At 33.4% G+C, this 25,395-nt stretch overlaps 2 protein-coding genes across 5 annotated transcripts in view; one reads left to right on the top strand and one right to left on the bottom strand.

Moving 5' to 3' along the window:
• The window catches only part of LOC105149866 (uncharacterized), a 392,270-nt gene that overhangs the window by 56,415 nt on the left and 310,460 nt on the right, over positions 1–25,395 (top strand). For all 4 annotated transcript variants that reach the window (XR_015546240.1, XM_087409859.1, XM_087409858.1 and 1 more), the window contains exon 2: positions 10,808–10,980. Coding sequence is in view for 3 of the 4 variants with exons in the window: in XM_087409859.1 (XP_087265985.1) it covers positions 10,817–10,980 (164 nt within the window). In the remaining variant the exon portion in view is untranslated. The remainder of the gene's footprint in view (positions 1–10,807; positions 10,981–25,395) is intronic.
• The window catches only part of Dscam1 (Down syndrome cell adhesion molecule 1), a 414,656-nt gene that overhangs the window by 198,065 nt on the left and 191,196 nt on the right, over positions 1–25,395 (bottom strand). The window lies entirely within an intron of this gene.

The following is a 25,395-nucleotide window of genomic DNA, read 5'->3' as shown; positions in this document are numbered from 1 at the left end:
TTTTGAATGTTTTCAAAGAAATACAGGTGAGACATATTTAAACGGCAGAAAATATGAGTTAGAATTGTAAAATTACAATAAACGTACTATAAAATAATTTACTTAACTGTATATACATTAATTCTGTATATAACATTTGCATAGTTGTCAATCATATAGCTATCACCATATATTTTTCTTTTGTGCGTGTATATAATACATAGGACAAAAAAAATTGTCAAGACGAACGTAATTCTAAAGCTCATACGACCGAGAGAAGGGTCGACAGACCGACATATCGTGAAAGAGGACGAAGAAGGGATATAAAAAAAAATCGCGTTCTTTTCACGATATACTCGACGCACCTTTTCGAAGGCAGCCGTGCAAGTGCGACAAGCACATCGTTTCGTGAATTCATTCGAGACTCCCGCGGCTCAAGAGGGCCACGGCAAGGACCTAAATCGGAGAGAAGTACGAAAGAGGTTGAAAGATGCATGGTCGCGTGCCTTACGCAGAGGTTCACTAGGATGGTTTATTGTTCGACTCCTGAAGCGCTCAGGACTTCATTAACCAGAATTGCACGCGGCTTCTCCGTCCGGGAAAGATCCGATGGAGAAGAGGCTAACTAAGAAGAAGTTGCAGAAGAAACCCGGCGGGTTCTTCTCGGTGTTCCGTTAATTAATTAAACGAAGGAGCCGGAACTCAAATACGTCGCATTAACTTAGGTATCAGGTGCGTTATTGAGCCAAAGCAGCCGTCCTATTAATTTTGTAAATTTGAAATTTTGCTTGTTATTATCAAGCTTAGGCGACCCTCTCTTTGGTTGGCGTAAATAATTAACGTCTCGTTAAATATTTTTTTTTACAGAAATATCATGATGATATAGCAGTCGTAATGATCTTCATAATTATACATTTAAATTACTTGAAAAAAATTATGGAAAGACACGCTATACACATAGTAGTTTTCTCCGATAAAAATTTTTATAAATATATATATGTATATAAAGAGGGGAGAAACATTTTAAATAATCAAATCCACATTTCTTCAAATCATCAAAGAGTATCTTCGAAAGTGACATATATTGTATATATATTATATATATTTTTCAAAGAAGAAAACAATTTGGATTATTCAGACGACATGCTAGTGATATTAAAAATATTTTGATCATTCAATATTTTCTGAGTCCGAATGATAAGCATCTTCCAGTGAATGCATGAATTCGTCCCTGTTCATCGCTATTCTTCTGTCCCCGGTTTCCCCGTGGACCCCCCGCGGGTTGTGAGTCAGAAGTTGTGTAACGGGAGGGAAACGCGTACGAGAAGGTGTAGTCCAACCGATTTGGTTGGCGTTACGGCCCAACGCCCCGTCCATACTGAGTTATGGCATCCATAACTAGCACCCACGTCTTTCATTAACCCCGGCATTGTCGCGTGTACCGTGGCCGCGTTGTTAAAAGGGCACAAGGAGATTTGGTCGTGAAGGGGACTGAAGCGGGACACCTATTTGTTTTTGCTCCGTTCGTATTTGCCTGCCATATGTTCCCTTGCTGCACGCTCGAACATCGTTCGAAGATGCAGAATGTTACTATGGTGATACAGCTTTTTAGATTAAGACGGACTTTTCAGATTAGGATACCTTAACTTATCGTTTCTCAATAATGTTTATACATAATTTTTTATTATGCGTTCGTTAGATAAAAAGTTTTCACTGATTCACGTGTTACGTAAGTCTATAATTGAAATTTTATATAAATTATATTTATGTCAGCGTTTATTGTATAGGAAAAATGTACTATATAATAAAGCGTTTTGATGTTTTATGTTAAACATTTTATCGATGTAACATGATACGATGGCTGTACAGTTAAACGTTTTTTCATTTATTTTCAATAAATTTTTATAAGATTGATTGATATTGTGGAATTAAATTAATTTTTCCAGGATAGTCTATTATACTGTTAAATATACATATTGTGAGAAAACAGTAACCACAATCGTTGTTAGTTTATTATATATGACGACAAATGGCATAACAAATGGCATTTGCATGCTGACCGCATGCATGAAAATTGACGCCAACAGTAACCCCTTCAATAACAAATAACATCGATCATAATTCTGTGTGGACTACTTTGTCACATCTGTTGGACAGAGATGGGTATTCAGTAGAAACGAGCGTAGAAAGTGCAGATAAACGATATCGATCGATCACGGTCGTGAAAGGAAATCTGAAGGCATGACGTGCGAAAACTGGTTGACATGCCTTGATTATATTAAAACCATTAGGTCAGTTTTCTTAATCAGGAATTTTAATTACATAAAAAGAAGTGTGTATATACATGGAGAGAGAGAGAGAGAGGGGGGGAGGGGGGGAGGGAGGGAGAGACAGAGAGAGAATGTCAATAATAAGTTAATAATATATAATTTATATCGAGAAAAGTTATTTAACATGTAAAGTATCAAGTACGATTGTTTTTTTAAACGTCTTTATAATGTTAAAATTATTACAGAATGAGATTGAATTTGATTTTTCCTTGAGGATTGAAAAATATATATCGGGTATTATCCATAGTATTTCGGATTTGCATTATTTGAGTTTCTAATGCATCTTTACTATCAATAATATTGTCTGATTAGATTACATATTTAGCTTAACTATTATAGTATTATTCCACTGATATAATCCTGTTTATTTTCAATGAAGTGTAGTTTAATGGAATTAAACTTGGTTTGAACGATTGTAATATGTAATCCGTAATACATGTAGTATAATTTACATTAGCGAAATTATCACTTCTCACAAATTACACAGTGAACATGAAGCTGCAAAGGAAGCAGCACAATTAACATTGTAGGCAATATTTATCTTGCATATATATTTGGTACCAACATTGTGTTTAACATTGTTTTGTAGAACGTGAACAAAAAATGTATAGTCTACTTCCTGCATTGTTTTTTATACCAGTTGGTACACCATTAAAAATATTAAAAGTCATATATACACGCGCAAACATACACATAAACAAACATCCCCTTTTTCCATATGTATAAACGCAGCTGAGCAACTTTTTTTTTTAACGAAACAGGACTCTCGACCCTTTATTTTCATGTAAGATTTAATTTAAAATCAAATGCAACTACTTGACGTTAGTCATTTACTTCAAGCTTACCAAGTTTATGTTTTTGAAAAGCTTTAAAATTATATTGTATAAATATGTATATGTTCTTTTTTAACATTATACTTTGACGAGGATATGTATATTTATACAATACTTTTATTAAGAAAAAATGTGTATTAAATTCCTATTAGTAGATTCCCATTAATATATAAGTTTTCAAAAACGTATACTTATTATTTTTTACAATTTTGAAAAATTATTAATATTTTATCAAATCAATCATTTAATTTATTTGACTTTATTGAAAAATGACCATTAATATTTATACATAATTATGCTTTTTTCGTACTCTAATGTAAATCAATTTTCTGAACAGACGTATGGCTAGAGATAAAGTTAAGAAAAAGCGGGAAGGAGTGTTGTGATGAGAAACATGTTATATTTTTAGCGGAGCCCTTTGATTTAACTGCGTGTGGGTGGGCTGTGTGGTTGCGCTGGCTTTTTAGTGTATAGTAAACATCGTTCGAAGATAAACTAATTTGTCTTGAATTTATAAAGTCTGCTCGTCCGTCTCGGGCCGCGGACAAGATACATAGATCATTTACTTGCTTAAACAAACATAAGGAAGACAGGGAAAGCGTGTTGTAGTCGCGGGTGTGAGTTTTCGGGAAACTTTCCGCACGATGATAAATATAAATATATATAGTAACGAACCTACATCTATGTACATATATATATATATATGTGTATATATCGTTTCTCTTACTTCAAAGTGACGCAACTCAAGTTTGTCAGAATAATGTTGTTTGTCGAAAAAACTATTTTGCAACTTAACTAATTAAATAATATCAGAAATAAGAATAAAAAGAAAACAATTTTTACACGATCAATTGTTATTTTTGTCATTTTTGTTTTTACAACTTTAAAAAAAAATCATTCTTTTTGAGTTGTAATAATTTTTTTAAACCATCTTTTTCGAAATGTAATGATTTTGATGATTTCTTTTATGAAGTTAAATTAATTCACTTTTAATAATTGGTAATGCTTATTTAACTTATTTCATGATAATAACTTGAAAATCATGTTTCTTAAATTATATCACTTTTGAAGTAAAGGAGCGATATATCAAAGACTATGTTTAAAAAAATACTAATTATTATGCGAATAATTACGTCATTTTTATATAGATGGTAACTAAAGATATTAATTAATATAATAAAATAAAATATAATATTTTAATATTATAAAATAAAGCTTCAATTAAAATCTCTGCGTTTGGTGCCATTTTCATAAAATTCTATAATGTTAAATATTTTAATAAAATATATAAAATATACGCATACATATAAGGCACTAGATTTAAATATAAAAAATCCTTTTGGAATTAATTATTAATTAAAATTATACTTATCTGTATTATGAGTAATATCTTTTTTTTTCAGATGTATACTTTAGACTTGTAAGTCAGAAAATCCATTTTCTTAATTTTACCTTTATCCTCTATGCGATTTAGAAATTCTACTTTTGAAATTTATTAATAACGTACTTAAGAAGATATTCTCTAATTTTTTCACATAATACAAGGATTTCAAATATTAAGAATAAGTTTGTAATTAATATGTAAACATTTCTAAATTTTTCAGATTTTTTGAGCGTATAATTTTCTTTAAATAATTTTTTAAAATAGCATAAACTTTTATAAGAGAAGGTGGTATTCAAGTATTTATTTGTAAAGAAAATATAAGAATTTTGAAGAATTATATAGATATAAAGGAATATATATAGAATTTAAAGAACATTTTGAAATTAAAAAGAAGTTTTACCGTGTGATTTTCGTAACAGTATGAAATGTTTATAAGTTACTCAATTCTCTTTAAATATGATGTCATAGTGACACATCCAAGGGATAAACCGAGGATAAACTGAGGACATTATTAGGACATTAATTAATGGCATTATTATCAGGGTATCAGTGGGTATAAAAATTGAGTATTATTTGGGCATTATTGGGCATTAGCAAGCGTACATTGGTGTACATAATTTTAATTTATCTCATGGAAACATCAATTCCATCAGAATTATCAATACTTAAATTAAATTTAAATAATTATTACAAACAATTTTTCTTCAATATTTTCTATATAAATATTCGCTTTTATTATAAAAAAAACGTTTGTTTTATAACAAATTACAATTTTACTGCTTAAATTTTATTCAGAATTATTTTTTAGAAGACGACAATGTCATTCTGCATCTTTGGTGCTCTCATGTTAGGATTAAGAAAAGTCACGTGACACGCCTTCACTTTTTTAAGCTGGAGATCCTTTTTAATTTGTCGGCTCATAAGAGAGTCGGAGATGATTTATTACAATGCATTTATGAAAAAGAAAGAGGGAAAAGGAATAGAATAGAAGTAGTTACACGCATGTCGCGCACGTGATACTCTGATATGCGATCACCATGAGAACGTCGGACACTGTGGTCACATGTGCCGATCGCGTCGCGGTATGAGAAACTCCCGGCATGTATCTTCGATCCGCGTGTTGATACGGGTACGCGCAGTTGTACGCCAATGATTAATAGGAATCGACAGTAGCCGACATTGCGCGACGCCGACGTCATCCGGTCGAGAAATATCGCCGATAAATTCTTCTTTGAATTGCTGCTCCCTCCCCCTTCCTCACCGTCTGTCTTTCTTTTTTCCTAACGAAAAGCGAAATATCTTTTTTCCAGGCCTCTTTTTCGAACTCGTTAATAACATTTTTCCATCCTCGATAACGCGTGCGCGCGATGAACAATTGATGCGTTGATATAAAGGAATTGGAAAGTGCGAAATGCATTCTGGAATATTAGATATCAATCGACTGTTATTAATTTGTCGTATTCGCTCGTGGCGATCGGCATGATAATCTAATTGATTATCTCAATGCATGAGATAATGAGGCTGATATAGATTTCTGCATTAAATATTGTCGACATAATTTCCACTTAAAATAACGACAAACGTATTTCGCGACGATATATAGGGATTTTTTTTTTTTTATTTGTAGAAGATATAAATTTTATACAATAGGATTGAGAATCTGTGGAACGTGTGCATCGCATTATTAAAAACATTACGCGATAATAACGATCGTAATTCGTTTATTGCATTAGCGATGACATCATTGGTGATGAATTAATTATTATCTACATGTATTAAACGTCGCGCGTTTGTTCCCATTAAACACGAATAATTCTTTGGATTCGATTCTGCTTGTCAAATTGGAAATATTTTTTCTCGTTAATGACGTTTTTCGATCGTCGCCGGAAGGTGCGCTCGTAACGAACGATCGATGTGTAACATGCGTGCAATGAAAGAGTCGAAGGGATTGGGAAACTCGCGCTCTTGTTAGAAATACAATGTACACGTCGCTCAACGGATGAAGCTCGGACGTTACGTGTCAATCGAACGTTATTAATTTGCGGTATTCATTACCATCGTAGGTAGATGGCGATTAGTATCATTGATAATGGCATGAATTAGTCATGCCAGCGTATTATGTCGCATTAAACATTGGTTGCTCATTTCCATCGAACGTGAACGATAGCAGAATTAATAATTTAGATTGGTAATCTTCTTTGGTTTATGATGGTTTTAAATGAAATGCATTATCTAAATCTCTGTCATCTTTTTAAGTAAAAATATTTCTCTCATGACTGGAATGAAATATCTTAATTAAATATCTCAGTTTCATAGATTTCAGGAAATATACTTAAATAATTATGTTATATGTATGCTTTTTAAAAATTGATATTAAATACATAATTTTTAAAAATTTAGATTATATAAAAATGAAATTAGTATTTTTTTATTTTTTTATTTTCTAAAAGAAATTTTGGATTAATATATATAATACTTAAAAAATATTGGTACATTAAGGAGGTTTTTTAATTTTTAAAATAATTTAAAAGTTTTAAATAATTAATAAAATTGAAACAGTCAAACTATAATTGATTATTAAAAAATATTTTTTTTATAATTGAAATGAATATTTATATTAATTTATTGTAAATATTGAAAAAAAATTGTTTCTAGTAATAATTTAAATTTAATTTAAATGTTGGTAATTCTGATGGAAATAACGTTACCACGTTTTCACTAGTGTCATAATTTTCAAGAGATTTTTATGAATATTTCATACTTTTACATTTACACGAAAATGATACAGCGAAACTTCATTCTTTTTTATTCCAAAATGTTTTTTAAACTCTATTTTTAAATATCTATGTAACTTTTCAAAATTCTTTTGTATTTTGTTTACAATTAAATTACTTAAAGCCCTCTCTCTTAAAAGAATTTAAACTATTTAAAAAAATTATTTAAAGAAAATTATATTGTAATATGGTCAAAAAATCTGAAAAAATTTAGGAATGTCTACATATTAATTATAAATTTATTCTCAATATTTGATCAAATTTTTATATTATGTATATAAAAAGACGGGAGAATATCCTTAAGTATATATTATATTTTTTTTAAAGACAAAGATATTGAAAGTATCTAAATCGGATGATTTACCGCGGATGGATTGCGACGTTGACTCGGAACCTCGAACTTCGCGACGTGATCTTCAGTAGAATATATGCACGGATAATGCATTCATTGTCAGAGACGTGGAAGTGAGAGTCAAAGAAGTTCCGGAATCGCCTTCGGCTGAATAACTCAGTGTCACGCGTGACAAGCATACGCGTGTACACGATCTCTCGCATATATACGTGACACATTGTTTTCGCGGGTGCACTATTACGAAAGGGAACTTGCATGGCGCTCGTTTTCACCTCTCATCCTCCTCACCCTTCTCATCGTTCGCTCTCGCATTCACCCTTCCCAGCCTCCCAAGTTCGCAGTTCTACGAGTGGGCGTTATTGTGTTACGATGTATACCACGGGGCAGACTTCTACGGTTCTCCGTGCCACGGATTCGGGTGCAAACGTTATTATTTTTCGCAATTTGCTAAGCAGATGCCTCTCCCCATTGTGAAGCCGCCGCTGGTGCCGCTCCGTTGCCGGGAGTTTATTTTCCCGGCTCGTCTCCAACAGACGCTGACATTGTGATATTTTGCCTTCATGTAGCGGAATTTTTTTTACAAGCGAATCCCTGCAATTGTGAAATTTTTATACCCGTGTATGGACCCAGATATGCGAAAGGGGGAAAAAAGGAGATAACGAAGAATATACGCGTAGTAAAATAGAAAGTTTTGGCACGGAACATTTTGAACTTAGTGAATGATTATTTTGACAGTATCAGAAATATTTTTCATGGGAAAAATATTTTTACATTTCCTATTTAATTTTGCAATGTACAAATTAGTCATAATATATTAGGTGTTGGAATTAATTCGTAGCGTTTTACAAGTGATGGGAAGTACTTTCATTAATGTATTTTTTAATGCTCATGTGAAATAAATAACATTCTTTCATTAAAAAACGCTACGAATTAATTCCAACACCTAATACATAAATATAAATATATACATATATGTACAAATTGCTTACAAAAATAATCATTCGTATTTCATCTAATTATAAATAAATAAATTTAATTAAAGGTGATAGATTATTGCATATCTGGTATTTGTTGCTGAAAAAAGTCTGGTATCAATGGTAATCAAACCATCATGGTAATCAATAAATCGTAAACAACCAATAAATGATAGTTGCTTTTCAAAAAAAAAACAACTATGACTTTTTTTGATATCAATAAATTCATCTGATTATTCTGTGCATAACAGTATGAAGACACAAAAATGAATAATTTACGAGATATTTTATAATTTATTATAGCACATTTTAATATGAGATATAAAATATCTCGTAAGCTATTCAGTTTTTAGTAACTATATTTTAATGTTTTTACTTTTTAAGTACTCAATAATAAAACAAATCAATTCGTGTAAAGAAAACACATATTTATTTTTCAAAAATATATAATATATAATTGCATATTTAAATGTAATTGCACAAATTATATAATATTTTCGAAAAGCAAATCTTTATCCTTTTTACATCAATTGATATTGTTTTCATTATTCTGTTGCATTGAGCAATTACAATCACCCAAAAAGAAATAATTTACGAGAGATCTTTTGTAATATATTTTATATAAAAATGTGTCAATATATTTTAAAGAGGAATACAGCATAGAGAATCATGTCTCCGAGATTGCATCTAAGGAACATTTTGATCCTTTAACAATAATCTTTAATTTTAGCTAATTGTTTGTTATTAAACGCAGGAGACCCAAAACCCATAAAAAAAAGTTTTTTATCTATATATACCATCGATTTAAGACAAATTATGATTTTTGAGATAACACAAATATATTATTATATATAATAAAACAAAAAATGGAAAAACGGTATTAAAAATATAATATTATCGTTTTCTTCCGTTTTTGGACGAACGAAAACGTTGTAATAATTTTTGTCATTTTTTTACGTCCATTTGCACTCTCCCTTTTCTAATTTTTAACTGTATCGATCGTCGTAATTTTTACTTCCATTACGTCGCTCAGGAAGCTCATTTTTGCTCTTTATCTTCGTACACAGTTTCAAGTTGCTGCATCCGCGCGCACGCGAACGCGAATGGCGCGTATTCGCGTCAGAGGCTGAATATTTAAACCAACTTGCTGGCACGCATTGTTTCACCGGCGTCCTCATCTCGGTGGACTACACACGTCGGGAAATAATGATCGCACCGACCGTCTACCGTTCCTTTCTTCTCTTCTTTTGCCGGTATCGTTCTTTGCTCTTGCGACGCTAAAGCATCCACGACGGAAAACGCTGCACTACCGGCTTGAGATTTTACCGGACGCGTTCCTTTCTTCTCAGACAAGGAGGTGGTTGAACATGGAAAACGTTCGTGACTTTTCTTCGTTGTGTACCTGTATTCTACCTGCAATATAGACAAAACATTTTTTTTTAAGACTTAGAGTGAAGTTGTAGATAAATATAATCGTGTGTAGACAAATAACTAATCTCTAAGAATTGTTTTTTCTTTTTATTTATTGTTGATTTTTTATTAGTTACGTAATATTTTCAATATGAATATAAGAGTAGGAAGGAGAATTGTGTCGTCGCATATCTATATTGATTTTGTTTTTCCTTTTAAATATTTTTTGTGCGTATCATGTGATATTTCTAGGATTAATGATAACGCTACTGAATCGTATCCAGACTCGCTTGGCGCGTTAAACTAGTTTGAATAAACGAAAGGAAACAGACGCGCGCGAGGAAGAAGCAAACTGCGAAGTCGACATACCGTGAAGCAGAAGTTTTAATGTTGGTAGTTGTGCAGGCCGATAGTTTCTTTTTCGTTTTTCTTGTCAGTCCTTTCCAAACATTCGCTCTTTTCGAAGTTTATCATCATTTCTATGATCTTCGGCGCCGCTGAAGTTACGAAGAAGCGATACTTTACCGAACTCGCCGATCGCTTTTCATTTATTGATTCTTCGATAATACATTTTCCTTTTGGTAATCAAATATCTAATTATTAAGTTAAATAACAACATTATAAATATATAGCATAATTATTGTGTCGTGTAGAAAAATTATTTTTGTATAAACGTATGCAGTCTGCTTTTATATTTTCCAAAAATTTTTAAATAATGGACCCATAATAGAATTTTTTTTAACATCAAAATATTTTATGTTATTTTTATAGATATACGCTATGGAGGTGCGAACGGAAAGACCACGGACCGCCGGTCGAATAGCACCAACCGGAAGAGTAACACCGACGGTGCATCAAACCGGTGGAGGTCGAAGAAAAGCAATACCGGTTCCGCCACCGAGAGTGCCGACGCCAATGCCCATCGTAAATAATAATCAACAACGGTAAGTGCATTTTGAAATTATAATTGAACATGTTTATGCCGGAAGGAGAATAAGTTTTCCATAATTCTATTGTTGGTAATATCATATGTATGTATAATATAATATAATTAATTATTAATATCGCGATACTTATTCGTCGAAAATGAAAATATAATTTCTATCACAGAAATAAACATGATTTATCGATTACTTCATCTAGATATATTTCATACGCATTTACAAAAAAATCTTCATTTTCAACAGTGTAATATGTAACTTTGTGCACACAGTTTGTTGTGTAATTTAAATAGTGACACTAGTTTACGTTTTTAGTGAAAAAAGAAAACAACTTTTTTTAACGTATTTTGGAATGAAATATTTTCTATTATTGAAATATTTTCATCAGATTTGATTCTTGAGATATAGGAAAAAACATTTTAACAATAGAAAATTAAAAGACTCGATATTCAAATAAACTAAATTAAATTGGGTGGGCAGGTAAGAGTCTTGCACAATTATCTAGTCTCAAATATATATTAGCCAATTGCTTTTTTAGTACATTACAACAAACGTTACGATTCCGAGCCATAATCAATATGTAGTTAACGTTAAAGACTTCTTTGAGATTTTAAACTCCTAGATAATTGGAATAGCTTCATTGCCGAATATGTGTGCCATACTCTCTGGAGCACAGAATTAACAGGCATTTGTGGATTATTTTAATAATTATTAAAGTAACAATTATGTTAAAAATCAGTCATTATATAAATTAGTTCGTTGGAATACTTATGATGCTGTCGTTAGAAGGTATTCAGTCACAATGAATAAACATTTTTTCCAATATATGATGAAATTTTATTGAAATTAAAAAATAAATCAAAAGTATTTGGCATTCAATTTTTTTTTGTGTAACTTTAGATTGGTTCCACGTATTAAAGTCTAGCAGTAGTTAGTATTGAAAATTACTCTTCAAATTTTCATATGCTCTTGCACACAAAATCTTATAAATTAGTGTAATTAAATAATATCGAAGAATTAATACTTCGGGATTGATCGTATTTGTCGTTCGAGTTAGTCGCGCAGAAACGTCCATAGTAATGACTCGATTCTGACTCAAGTTCGTGGAACTTCATGTAGCGAGGATATATCGGGATCGTGCTTTCCGAACTTGGACTTGGACAATCGCTATACGGTTGCCCATTCGCCCGACGACACGGCGCTCAACTTTGTCTCGCGGTTTAACGGCGACGGATTTTACAGCGAGTTTCCAGTCACATTAATTCCTCGCGAGGATAAGTGCCATTAAGAGCGTCGCACCAAGGTGCAGTCGTGGATAGTAATGGAACGGGGGATAGGTACGGCTGATTAAACTCAGCCAGGAAGCGCAAGGTCGTCGCTGCCCACTTCGTTGATCTCCTCCGCCAATCTGCTTCTGCCAAGCGTTGGCTCGTGCAGAACTGGGGATTTGCCCGCCACCACTCGCGGATAATACCACCCCCGAGATGTTAAGCTTTCGTGGTTGGAGTATTTTTCGGGGCTGGTGTTCAAGCTTGGGATTTTCGAGAGTGGTTTATCGAAGCGCCGCAAACTGCGCGGCGTAAGAGTCGAGCCTGATAATTGAAAAGCTAAGTGGATAAAGGTGGATACACGACACAAAGGTACGATTACGCTGTACTGACATGTAACGATTTAATCTTTAGCGATTTTATTGGAGGAGGATGTCGTTCTCATATATTTTTTGAAAATCCACATGAAAAGGACGATTTTGCTGAAGTATTTAAAAATCTGATATACAGATCTGAAAAAAGTTTTTGTTTATAAAATAAATATATATAGGACGTTTAAGTTGGTTACTACAAAGTCGAAATGTTTCATACTCGAACGTCCTTAATAATTTGAATAGTCAAAATAAAATTATTTTCAGAATACGTATTATGAAATTATGAAAGGAAATCAAATTTTTGGTTGAAATTGTGCAAAGACTTTTATTTATTTTTTTTTTAAGGAAACTAAAATAATTCGGATTGGAATTTCAAATAATTCCATAATCCCCAGATCTGTATCTAGTTAAATTCTAGATCTATTTCAAATTCTAGATCTGTTATGTCTAATTAGTTATTTTAGATACTTTGGCAAAATACTATTCTATGCAGCATTAAATTTTGTTTTATTTCGTTGTATTTATTTTTATTTAATATAAAAATTTTATTATATAAATATAATGTAAAGCGAATATAAAGCGTTATGTCTTCGAGAAAGTATTTAAGTATATAGATAAACTAAATTTGTTTATCTGAAATAAGTTTCAAAATTGATTTCGTATTTTTCAGGTTGTCAAAATTGGTTTCGTATTTTTCATTCTTCCTCCTCTTTCTCTTCTTTTATAGTTTTATATTTAAGTTTGATAAAGGTCGTTCTTGAGTATGTCACTTAAGCGTACTGTCTAATTAAAGTTCTTCTCGTCTAATTAAGATGCTTTCCTTTTGTGTTGAACCTTGGAAACTAACATCTTAGATAAAAGTCGCCGATAATAAGCACCGTTAAGAAAAGGGAAGAAAAAAAAGTACACTCCCGCGTCTCGTTGTTGACGGTTGATCATCGGTATCTTGCGAGCACTTTTAACGAGTTGCAACCTGTAATTAATTACTACGCAATTACATCTTTTTCCTTGAATAAGCAGAGGAAATAATAAAGTACACAAAGACCGTAACGTGCAACAGTTTTCCTCATTTATACATAGTTGCATCAATTAAATTATACTATTTTCTCGGTAAAGAAATAGAATGAAGAATGCAGAAATTTTTATTAAAATTATTTTGTACGACATACAATGATGTTTTATTTCTTTTTTTTACGATGATTGACCTGACATTCGCGAAAATTGTTTGAGTTGCAACTCCATCAAAAGTCTAATAGAAATCTCAAAGCTCGTCGGGTTTCATATTCGTAATTACTCGGCTGGACATGGGCACGACGTGTAGTCGTTAAAGGACCTTAATCTCAAGCTTACGGTCCAGAGAGAGAAGGATAGACAGAAAAAGAAAGAGAAGAAGGAAATAATAGAACGTAGAAAGGAGGAAAAGGGTAGAAGCGAGTATAGAGATTAGGGAACTGAAGATTATCTCGAAAAGTGGTTGTTGTCACTGCCAGAGTATTCATAAGTCGTCTGGTATCGTATTTCTGTGATTTTGCTGCGCAAAATTACGTTGCTGTTCTACCTGAATAAATTTACATGTTACCGGTAATCAGGTTGTAAAACAGGATCTTGTTTGTACTTTGCATGATTTCAATTTACATTACAGTATTAATGTGACAATTAATGTTATTAATGTTATACAAATTCAAGATAACACATTACATAAAATTAATTATGTAATTAATCAATGTGATATATATAAATTGTTGATAACTTTTTAATTTCTTTTAAGATGACTTTTGACAAAGACATAAATTTTATGTCGCAATCTTTTTTCGATATATAATAAAATTAACAATGATTATTTTTTAAAATAATATTATAACAACACATGTATAATATACGTACACCTTTAAATTCCTTGGAATCTTACTCTAAAGAGTAAAAATTGAGCCAATCTCGAAAAAACTAAGTTTTCAGTCTTTGATAATGAGATTTCACTCTTCAGAGTATGTGAGATTTACTCTAAAAGTTTTGTATAGGATAATATTCTGCAAGTCTATTAATTACGAGCGAGTGACTACTTGAACCGCAAAAAAATATTTGCGCCAGTGTGAGTTACCGAGGAAAATTGAATGCACAGTGGTTAAATGCTGATCATTGAAATTCTACGATTTTCTGGTTCATGGTATTTTTATGATTTCCGTGGCATCTCTTTTTCGATTTTCTTTCTCTCTCTCTCTCTCTCTCTCTCTCTCTCTCTCTCTCTCTCCGTTTCTCTTTTTCTCGACGTACGTACATTTCATTAAACACTCCTTTTTTTCCTACATTCGCGACCACCCTTCGTAAATATTCGTGCGGCGAAGGTTCTACAGCTATTCGCAATGAATCCCCCGTTTCCCGGGGGGTAGATGTAGACGCGTAGCGATGGAAATGGGTGGGGTGCGTCAGGAAGTTTGAAGTATTTTCCTCATAAAGCTTTCGAGGTATCTAAAATATTTGCGACGATGCGGATTTCGCTTCGGGATTTTAATTAATTAACGACCCGACACGCTGACTGGCCCGAACGAACCAGTTTGGTCAGACGATGTGAGGGGCGGAAGGTGATGGTAACGGGAGGTGAGTGGAGGAGGTAAAGGTTCATTAGAACCTCGCGAACCAGCTTGAAATTCTGTCGACCACAATGTAAATAACTCACTCGTGCTTTATATAAAGCAGAGAGAGGACCTTTGTGCCAAAGAGCCGCCCGTATGCGTTCATTAGGCGGTGTTTAGTTTTAGTTACATTTCGAACCATGCGCGTGAACACGTCCGCGTATTACAGTATTATACGTGTACGCGAAGAATCGTTGAAGTATCTAGCTTTCGAAGCCTCGCTGTATCCGTCGGGTTTGTCCTGAGGATAATTGCAGAGAGACTGATTGGATGAAAGGAACACCTTTTATGTCGCGGTATATTAAGAACTTGTTAAATCAGGAAAGGTAGGCGAGATTGTATTACGAATGATTGTGCGATACTTTAGTTAACAATACGTGAAATAATAGAGTGATTCGCGATGCATATCTTTTCGTGATAGACGAATGAACAAAGATGCGAAAGGTGACTAACTTGTTCTTTACGAATCATATATAGGTATATATCTTTCGCGAGTATCATAATTGCAGGAAGTCCTGGGTAAAAAATGCGAAATGCAGATTGCAATTATCGTTGCAAATCAGTCGAGCCACATGGTCGCCTTGGTAAGGAAATAATACGAAAGATAATAATTCCGATCTCTCAAAGCGATTCTCCAGAATCTGGTACATCTCCTCCTGGGAATATCGCGACTAACGAACGCGCCGGTGCCACCGCGGTGGAATATACGCCAATTAGCCCGTATTTTTCGTTCAAAGAGATCAAACCCCTTTCTGTATTAGTACAGGACCAGAGGTTACGGACGTAAAGAGTCGTTGGTAGAGACAAAGTAGAGGCAATGTTGGAGATAATATCAAAGGATAGTTAAACCGTGATATATATAAAGCGTCGGCGTCAGAAAGCTTTTGCGATTTCTGTAAGAGGAAAACGCGCTATACGTTCCTTTTGTAAATTTCATCTATGTCGTGTCGCGTTGTTTAATTATTTTTCGCACATTTTTGCAAGAAATTATCCGGGAGAATTTGAGTCCATTTGTTCGACGAAAGAAGTATGAAGTATCAGAAAGAGACAATGAAAAATTATATAGAATGAGTTCAAAGAACTTGTGATCATAATTTTAATGATGAATCTTACGTCGATAGTTTCCAAGGAAACTTTTCTTGTAGAACGTTACAAGTTTTAGTAAATATTTCTCGCATTAAATAATTCAAGCATAAATTAAGATTTCGAAGAAGTAACGTCTATAAATGAATGTACATAAATTGTAAAAAATATAAGATTTTATTATCTAATCGTTGTTCATAGCAGCGTTCACTTTTTCATCACGTTATAATAGAATTACGTCTAATAAATGTCAAATAATTTTATAATGCAAATTGACACGTCTTCTACATATATTTGAACTTTATCATCCAGTCCTTGGTTCAATATCCTCTCGCGCGTGATGCTTTCGTACAGATCCAATTTGAGACTAGTTGAAAGACTCTACCACTCGATTGATTTGTCGCGCAGGTCGAGAGTTAATTAGCTTGGAGTAGGCGATGGTAACCTAAAGGTTCTCTGACTGGTGACCTTTAATCAAGAGATTAATCAAGCGATAGCCGCACATTATCGACGTCTATGTGTGTGACAATTAAAACCATTTAAAACCACACGTTGATTGAGTTTCTTGTGATTTCTTTAATTATTTATTTAACTGCCTTTCTTAATTATACTCTTATATATAAGAAATAATATATATTTCTTATTTTTCATAATTATCCATATAGTCGGAGATGTGACTTATAATATTTCGCTATTTTTATATTTTTTAATATAATCTCTCTCTCTCTCTCTCTCTCTCTCTCTCTCTCTCTCTCTCTCTCTCTCTTATATTTTACATATAATTTTCATGTTGTCTTTTACAATTTTCAAAAATTTTATTTTTATTAAAAGCTTTATCACTCTACACACAAAACTTAACAATTTAATGACAAACTTCTTCAAGTTATCTCTTGTTTTATTGACGTGATTTATATAATTGAATTTACAACGTACGGCAAAGAATTGACTTTTGATTATAGTTTATTCTTTTAGCGACAAGTTTTATTGTTTCTTTATTTATTGATTTATACTTACTTTTTCTTACTCCGATACCCGAAATATACGCGAAACCAGTAACTCTCGATAGTAATTTACTTTTTACGGCTTTTGATAGCGAGTTGTTTCTTTACTTCTTTGAGAGCGATTTGCTTCTTTATGACTGATAGAAACTCGTGGGTTTTACGGCACTTGATAGTGATTTATATTTCGTCACACAAAACCATTCTGTTCGCGGCCTTTTTTCATCCCGCATTGATCTGCACGAACGGATCTATCATTGATCACGCGTGCCTTCTGCTTTTGGTTTTTGATGGATTGTGCGAGCACGCACGAGTGCACTGCCTCAAATACATTGAAGTGCTTAACGAGGCAGATTTTCACAGGATCGATCATAAAAATGGAAAAATGGATATCCCGCTACGGAGGACTTCGATACCGTTCGTGTCGTTGTGTACACGTACGTTTGATACGAATCGTAGCGAACTATGCATACGAGAATGATACGGCGCGTTCGCACCGCAGGTCAAAGGCCCGCAGAAATTTTGACAAAATCCGGAATCGCTGCCTCTCGAAGAAGAGGTACCGGATGTGTAAGGTATATTACAAAAATACTGCAATTCCTACTATTTCATTTTCAACCGAATTTGCTGCATCGTAGAACGCAAATACATTTTCTATCTTCTCAAGTCAGAAAAAAACATTCGTTATTATCAATATTAGTTATTAAAAAAAAAAAAAATAGTTTATTTGTGGGATTCTACACATGAAAAATTTTGATGTGTGGAGTACTTCACACACTTCGCATAAAAGTCAGCGCCTATACATATAGATGCTGGCATTTTAATAATGAATATTTGCTTCTATTTACTTTCATTTGATGAACATCAATGTTAATAATTAAGTTTGATCAGTTAATATTTATTGGATTTGAAAAATTATCTTATAATTTAAACAAAAAAGAACTTTTTAAAAAAAGGATTAACGAGTTATCATTCTCTTATATTAAATTTTAGGATAGTATTCGTAATCCGTTATTATTTTAAGACCGTCTTAAGTAATGCCTTATAAGATGCTAATAACGATTTTCTGATTGGTTCATCTTAAGACTGTACTTAAGTCGATCCTAAATATAAGATCCAATTATAAATACTATATCTTTAGTATCTGATTTACAGTTGTTGCAATATACAATCTGCCTTATCGGCGCGCGATATACCCGGTGTCAAGATAGAAAGCGCTTGGTATCTCAATCTAGCGGCAGGTCACAGAACATCATTGAAGGGATGCTGCGACGTCGGGACGCCGATAGTGCTCGGCGTCTCCGTTAGTAGGCGCCACTTTCCAAAGAGTCGTCTCATGGAGGGTGTCTTTCACCCCCTCCCGGCGGTGCGGTCGAAACTTCTCTCTCTCTCTGCAGAGATTCATGGTTAAACCAAACTTGTAAACTTGGAAATGTCCACAGTATCATTTCGTAATTAATTAGATCGTGAAAATGTGTTGCCGATAACTCGCGGAATCGTATCCAACTGTGTAAATTTCTTTGATGGAGACTCATTTAATTATCACAATGTAAAATGACGGTTAAATAGTTGAAATTAGTTTCAAGTTATTAGCTTAATTTCTCTCTTTTATAGTTTTTACTAAAAGATTTAATTTCTTGACATTGTTCAAATTGTGCTTGCGACAACCGCGTCACATATTATGCAATAAAAACAACAGCGGATAATGCAGATTAGCGATCGAACATTTAGTTACTTTCCGCGAACGCGGCACTCGTTACCTCAGGAATCACGTCGTATTTATCCGCATCGTGAATACTTTATCAGGCGCAGGTCGTTAACCTAATGGAGACGACGTTAAAGCCGAAGGGGATCGATATAGTGCACTTTTGCCATCGTCATCTACGAAGGCCGAGGCCAATCGTAAGGAAAGACATCGTAAGAAAAGGCGAGAGAATCCGCGCGGCTCTAATAGCGCGTGAACGCACTTAATGGAACCATTTGAATCATAATGCGACCGATCGGGGCCGCGATTGGCAGTTTCTACCCGGGGGATCTCAGACCGCGTCTTGCTCTAATCGCCTTTTCTGATTAGAAAACCGGTATAGGTCATTCCCGCACCGTTATGAGGCATATAATCGTTCATATAATGATAAAAGATAGATCATTTCGATATAAACGTGCGTACGTTACATTTTTCTTTCTATATCATTTTTCTAAAGTACGTTGGTTTTCGCGTAGAAATAAATTATTTTTTTGCCACTACGTTTCCCTTTATGATTATATTTATGATAACGTTAAATTTTGATCATATACAGTAAAATATTTTAAGGATAGATTGCTAAGTAATTAATGCATAGCGGATACAATGAAAAGATTGGCTGAATATGGCATTTTTAATTTGTTACAGCAGCCAATCTTTTCTTTTAGTGTAGACTTTAATACATACCTGTGTATCTCTCTTATACATTGAAAACAAAGGAAAATGCAAAATCTATAATGTGAGTGTAAAATTAAACTGGAGCGCGAAATAAGTATACAATAAAACGTTATGAAAAAGTATAATGAGCAATGTTCACACGAAGATATTATATTTAGAAAAGTACTCGAGGATTGAATTCGAGCTCGCTTCGATCTCGTAATCTATATCGTGAATATAGCATGTACGTATAATACGATCATGGCTTGCGACGTAGTATACCATAGTCGAACATAATTATTTGTAATTTATTTAATATCCGCGTTTTAACGATGTTAATTATCGGATGATGAGACCGCCTATAGTCGTCTTCGCGTAATCATCTCTCGGATACTAGATATACCTCGAGTCTCACGATCTGCGATACTTGTTTCTTCTTCTTGTTCTTTGGTGTGATAACAACCTCAACAATGTTATATTACTGCTTTCGTGTTTCTTTTATTATTTACAATTAGTTCAATTTATTTGACGATCTCCTTTCTCCATTAATGGAGTTAAAAACATCATTATAATTTAAATTTTTCACGTTGCATTCAAGTAAGAAAATGACATCTATATCTTGAAAATTATTAATAAAAAAAATATTATTAATATTATGTAGACATTTATCAATTGTATTTTAATTGAGTATAGAATTGCGAATATTTAATTAACATTAGTCAGAGAAATAGACGGAATATTTATGTAGTGAAAGTTGCCATAGACAAACGATAATATCGTTATTGTCGAATGAATACGCTTAATGAGACATCGATTAGAAACTATGTCTCACAAATTGCCTTCTATTAATTAGCATGAACCTAAGAAAAAAGAATGTCTAGTTTAAATAGGACGGATTCATATCGGTGCATTGATTGAAGATGAGATAAAATATATAAAACATTAAAAATATTTTTGAAATAACTATATTATAATATTCTTTATAATTTTCTTCCAAATCAAATATATGTACATTTTTTAACATAAAAATATTATCGCCTTTTTTATTAAACATATTTATTTAATGAATATAATAATCGTTATAGTTATTCTCTTATAATGTTACCATGCCTGATTATAAAAGTCTCTTAAATTATTTATTATACAATTTTGGAGATATCTGCTTTATAGAATTTTAAATTTTCTGTACTCTGATCGGGCTCCTGCAATTTGAATATACCCATACTGAAACGTACGTGACGAAATGTGTTTTTATTCTAACGATATGTTTATGTTAATCGTGAATTATTAATTTTAGCGTTGAAAACTTTTTATAAGATAATTGATAATAGATAAATTAAGATAATTGATGTTTATTAATTTAAATTTTGGAAACATCGAATATTGACGAGATCGGCTTAGTTATCGTTAAGGACAGAGTTCAAACGCGCAGACAGTGCTTACAAGCGCGCACTATTTGCAACCGCGGAGATAGCGATCGATATTTCGACCGTGAAGCTTCGTTAATGAGATCGTTTAATTCCACGCTCGCGCGACTCCACGTATGCGCTTACAGGTCGTTACAGCACTCGCTGCTGTCGCCTCAGACGTCTATAATAATGACGCTAAATTACCATCTCTATCTGTCGTATCTCTGATAATCCTCTCGAAGAATGAGACGAGGATGAATGAACGTAGGTGGTTCTGTAACTGACTTTATGCTAAGATTCTTGGATATACGATATCGCAATAATATCCAATCAATATTTAAAATATACGAATCTATATGAAATTATAAACAATAAGTCAAATTAGATCTCTAGGTGAGAATAATGCGTGCTAATAAGTAAACAAAATGAAAATAAAAAATATACACATATACAATTATATAGATACAATTTTCTTTAGGGATATATGAAATATATAATTTTATTATGTTGATGCGATGTTAAATAAAATGAAAATAACAAAAGGAAACGTAAAAAATGAAATTAAATCTAATATGATTTTCTGTTAAACGATTTATTTTATTCGTATCTCATTCGCGTGCTATTTAGATGCCGGTAGTTGGCCATTTATAAATTCAGGAAATACATACATAAGTGTATAGGAGATATACGCGTGTATGCATAAATGCGTGCATAAGTGCGTCCGGTGCCAATGATCCACTGTGAATAATCGACATTGCGTTTACGTACTCGCGTTTACCTGCGACGTTGGGTGGACAAGTGGGCGTAGGACATGGATCACAGGATTATATCTTGTCCAAAGGATATCCTGTTTAAGGGGTATCCTGTTTAAGTGTACATCATGCTCCATCGACCATTGTCTCGTTGACGAAACATACAAATGCTAATCGAGAAAATTGGTTTAAATGGCAGGTATTCCTATTTTTTTTCGATTGCTTAATTGTTTTAATTATAAATTCTTTATAAGCAATGTGATAATGATTATTTTTTGCGAAACTTTCTTCGATAAATTATTATGAAACTGATGAATATAATATGCGTAAATTATTAAATGGAGAATAATATTGCTTTTCATTTTATTGTTCATGGAACATTGAATGACCATTGAAACGCGCGAGACTATAACACAGGTGACAGAGATTGTTATAGGAAAAATCTGTAACGGACACAGAGTATTTAGTGTTTTAATTTCATTTTTTTAATCGGTCAATCTCTCTCTCTCTCTCTCTCTCTCTCCACGATTTACGATCAATATGCATGTTTTTACAACGTGAGCCTAAATATTTTATTATTCATTGCGCACGTAAATATAAACTAGCTATTATGCACACACACACACACTACACGGCTTGCCGTCTATAAAATTTGCGTAAAACCGCTTTTCTGTAAATTACGACACTGTTAATAACGGAGCATAATAGCAAATTTTGATTATGAATCTGCTGTATCATTTTCGCTCCCAAACTCGGAATTTTATACGTTTATCTGCAGCTTATTAATTGCAAGCGATACGGTGTATTCTCTTGTTTGCTTCAGAATATATTTGTAATTAAAATATTACACGATATTCAGTCGCGCGCGAAAACTGGACAGGTAATATTTAAGCCAGTATTAAGGACCGTCATCTTTGTACAAACAAGATTGAAATTGAACGGAACATAATTAATTTTATTAAATAAACAAAAAGATCCACATTACATCCAACTGTTGTGAGTATATACAGCTGTTTATATAAAATACTTGAAATTATTTCGTTGTAATTGCCTTTCGTTCATTTCCTACAGTTGTTGGTTATGCAATTGCATCTTGAGAAGAAATTGAACCGTACACGCGTCGTTATCACTTCCGGTGCACTCGCCTTCGAATGAATTGACTCTGTTATCGGCGGCGCTATCTCGGGTGTTGGTGCATATGCGTTTTAACGACGGTATAACTAATTAATCCGTGAATGGCGCAACTAGTAGAGCGACGGAGCAAATAGTAGAGCTACGGAAATTATGTACCGGTACGTCAATGTCAGCTCGCGGAATGTGCTTCCATGTACTTAACGAGACAACGCGCGCGAGTCTGGCAAATTCAGAACGTGGCGGTATCGATCTGCGTGTGGTTGTATGTACATTCGCGCCGAGTTGTTACAAGGTACTCGTATGAGATATGCACAATAGTGATATCGCTCTGATATCCTTCATCCTTCTTCCCGGTTCCGTGCAGCGCAATCTCTAAACACTCTCTCGCATTGTTTATCTCGCAAAAAAAAATATATATATTGTTGCTCGGATTATCCGCGCTTCTTTTTATCTACGAAATTTTTGATTATTTTTTCATTAATTTTTCTTTAATAAATATAAGAAAGTGTTATAACTTATAAATGATTTAAAACGTTTAGAGATTTTCATGCATACATATGTATGTGCAATATATTTTTCGTGATTCGAGATTCGCATTCTCCTTCGACGATTTTATTGATGAAAAGCTATAAATACGTATTTTGCGTTTGACAAGCGCACGTTTATTCGTTATTTTATCGTCATCGACAGCTATGATGAACAATGTGTTATTTCGAAACAGTATCGATGCAATAGCGCATTGTTCGTACATTTTCCATGTAGGAAATCTGAGGGAAGTGATTGGCTTTCCTTCATGCTTGTTTGAAATCGCAATGTCCTGTCATTACAATTTCCGCCATTAGATTCTCGTTGCAACGTTTATGAATGTTCTTTTCTTTCTCGTTTGCAATGGAGAAATAGATATTAGCTATTTCATTATATAATATATTGAAATCAGGTCCCGAATTATTAATAACGAAAGACACAGTTATATCTCATACGCAGTATTACCGTTACTGGCGATACATAATTAGTGATTGGTATACTTCATTAATCATTATCGACTTAATTTATAAATAACCGCCGCTACTATTTTTCAACACAGCTACGTCCGGATCTAATATATCTCCGTCAGCTTTCGATAATATCGATGATATATACCGATTACGCTTGAGTCCATCTTTAGAAGTACTATGAAATCGATTTAAAATCCAGGACTGAGAGATACACGTGCGATAAAGGCGTATCGATGAGTAGGCAGAAAAGCGAGGAGTAAAGTAGCTCCGCTCTGTCGCGGAGGAGCAGGGTCGCGGCAAGTCAGCGATCATGAATTGGCGATAAATCTCCTTCGATGCTCACAATCGCCACTCGGCGGCGATTTGGCCGGTGACGGGGGATCATGGACCCACGAGCTCTCTGGAGACGCCGAGCTACATCGGTGACGGGAATGTAATGCGGTCCACTAGGTGGAATGCCCATGGACCGCGGAGGACGCGTGTCCTAGTCTGATGTTGATGGATAAGCGGCTCGCGCTCCGTTGATGCGCGATTTGTCATCGTACGGCTGATGCGTGTGCATACTGTTGTTCTTTATGTCCGTATCTGTGTCTCTTACTATTTCAGATGCCACTAGACTCTCGACTCGATGCTCACGCACGTTTCGCCGCGTTTGTTGCGTCGTCCTCGGGAAAAGACGGGACGTGGGTGATGAAAATCTTTTTAGAAGGCGACATGAATGTAAAACATTTGTGAAGAATCTCTCAAAATATATATAAGATGTATAACACAATAATATGTAATAATATGTAATATTAATATTACGTACTGATTCAAAAGGTACTTATTTGAAAAATTTTGTAATTGTAAAAGTTATGTTGAGATTTAACATGTAATGGGAACATTTTTTAACGCTAAAGGATATACATATAGGTTCTTGAGTTCTCTACTAAAGTTTCTCTATTAAAGTTATTAGTTTTACTTTTTAAAAAACTTTTCAAATTTAAAACTGTGAAAAATAATATTATGAAATACAAAATTATTTCAAATTGTTACTAGGTATTATAGTTAAAAATTAGAAAGAATTCCAGAATTATCGGGGCCCATATATGGATTAAAAAATATTAGAAGTGATATTGAATGTAAGAATTTATAGAAAAAAATATAACTAAAAGATTCATGTATTTTCATAAAATATTTTTCTATATTTTTTCTAAAAAATCTACTACAAATGTATATGCATTAATATAAGATAGACGAAGAGGTGCACCTTGAAGAGGTGCAGTTAGGATTTCTATCGCTTTCACGATAGGCGATACTCGTTTGGTTCTATTTTATGTCGATGTATACACGATGATATTCCATCGATGAAACTTTCATGCATCCGATGAAAAAAGA

The sequence above is a fragment of the Acromyrmex echinatior genome, chromosome 9 (assembly GCF_024713525.1).
Source record: "Acromyrmex echinatior isolate Ae372 chromosome 9, ASM2471352v2, whole genome shotgun sequence".
NCBI classification, from domain to species: Eukaryota; Metazoa; Arthropoda; class Insecta; order Hymenoptera; family Formicidae; genus Acromyrmex; species Acromyrmex echinatior.
This window is presented reverse-complemented; position numbering and strand designations above follow the sequence as displayed.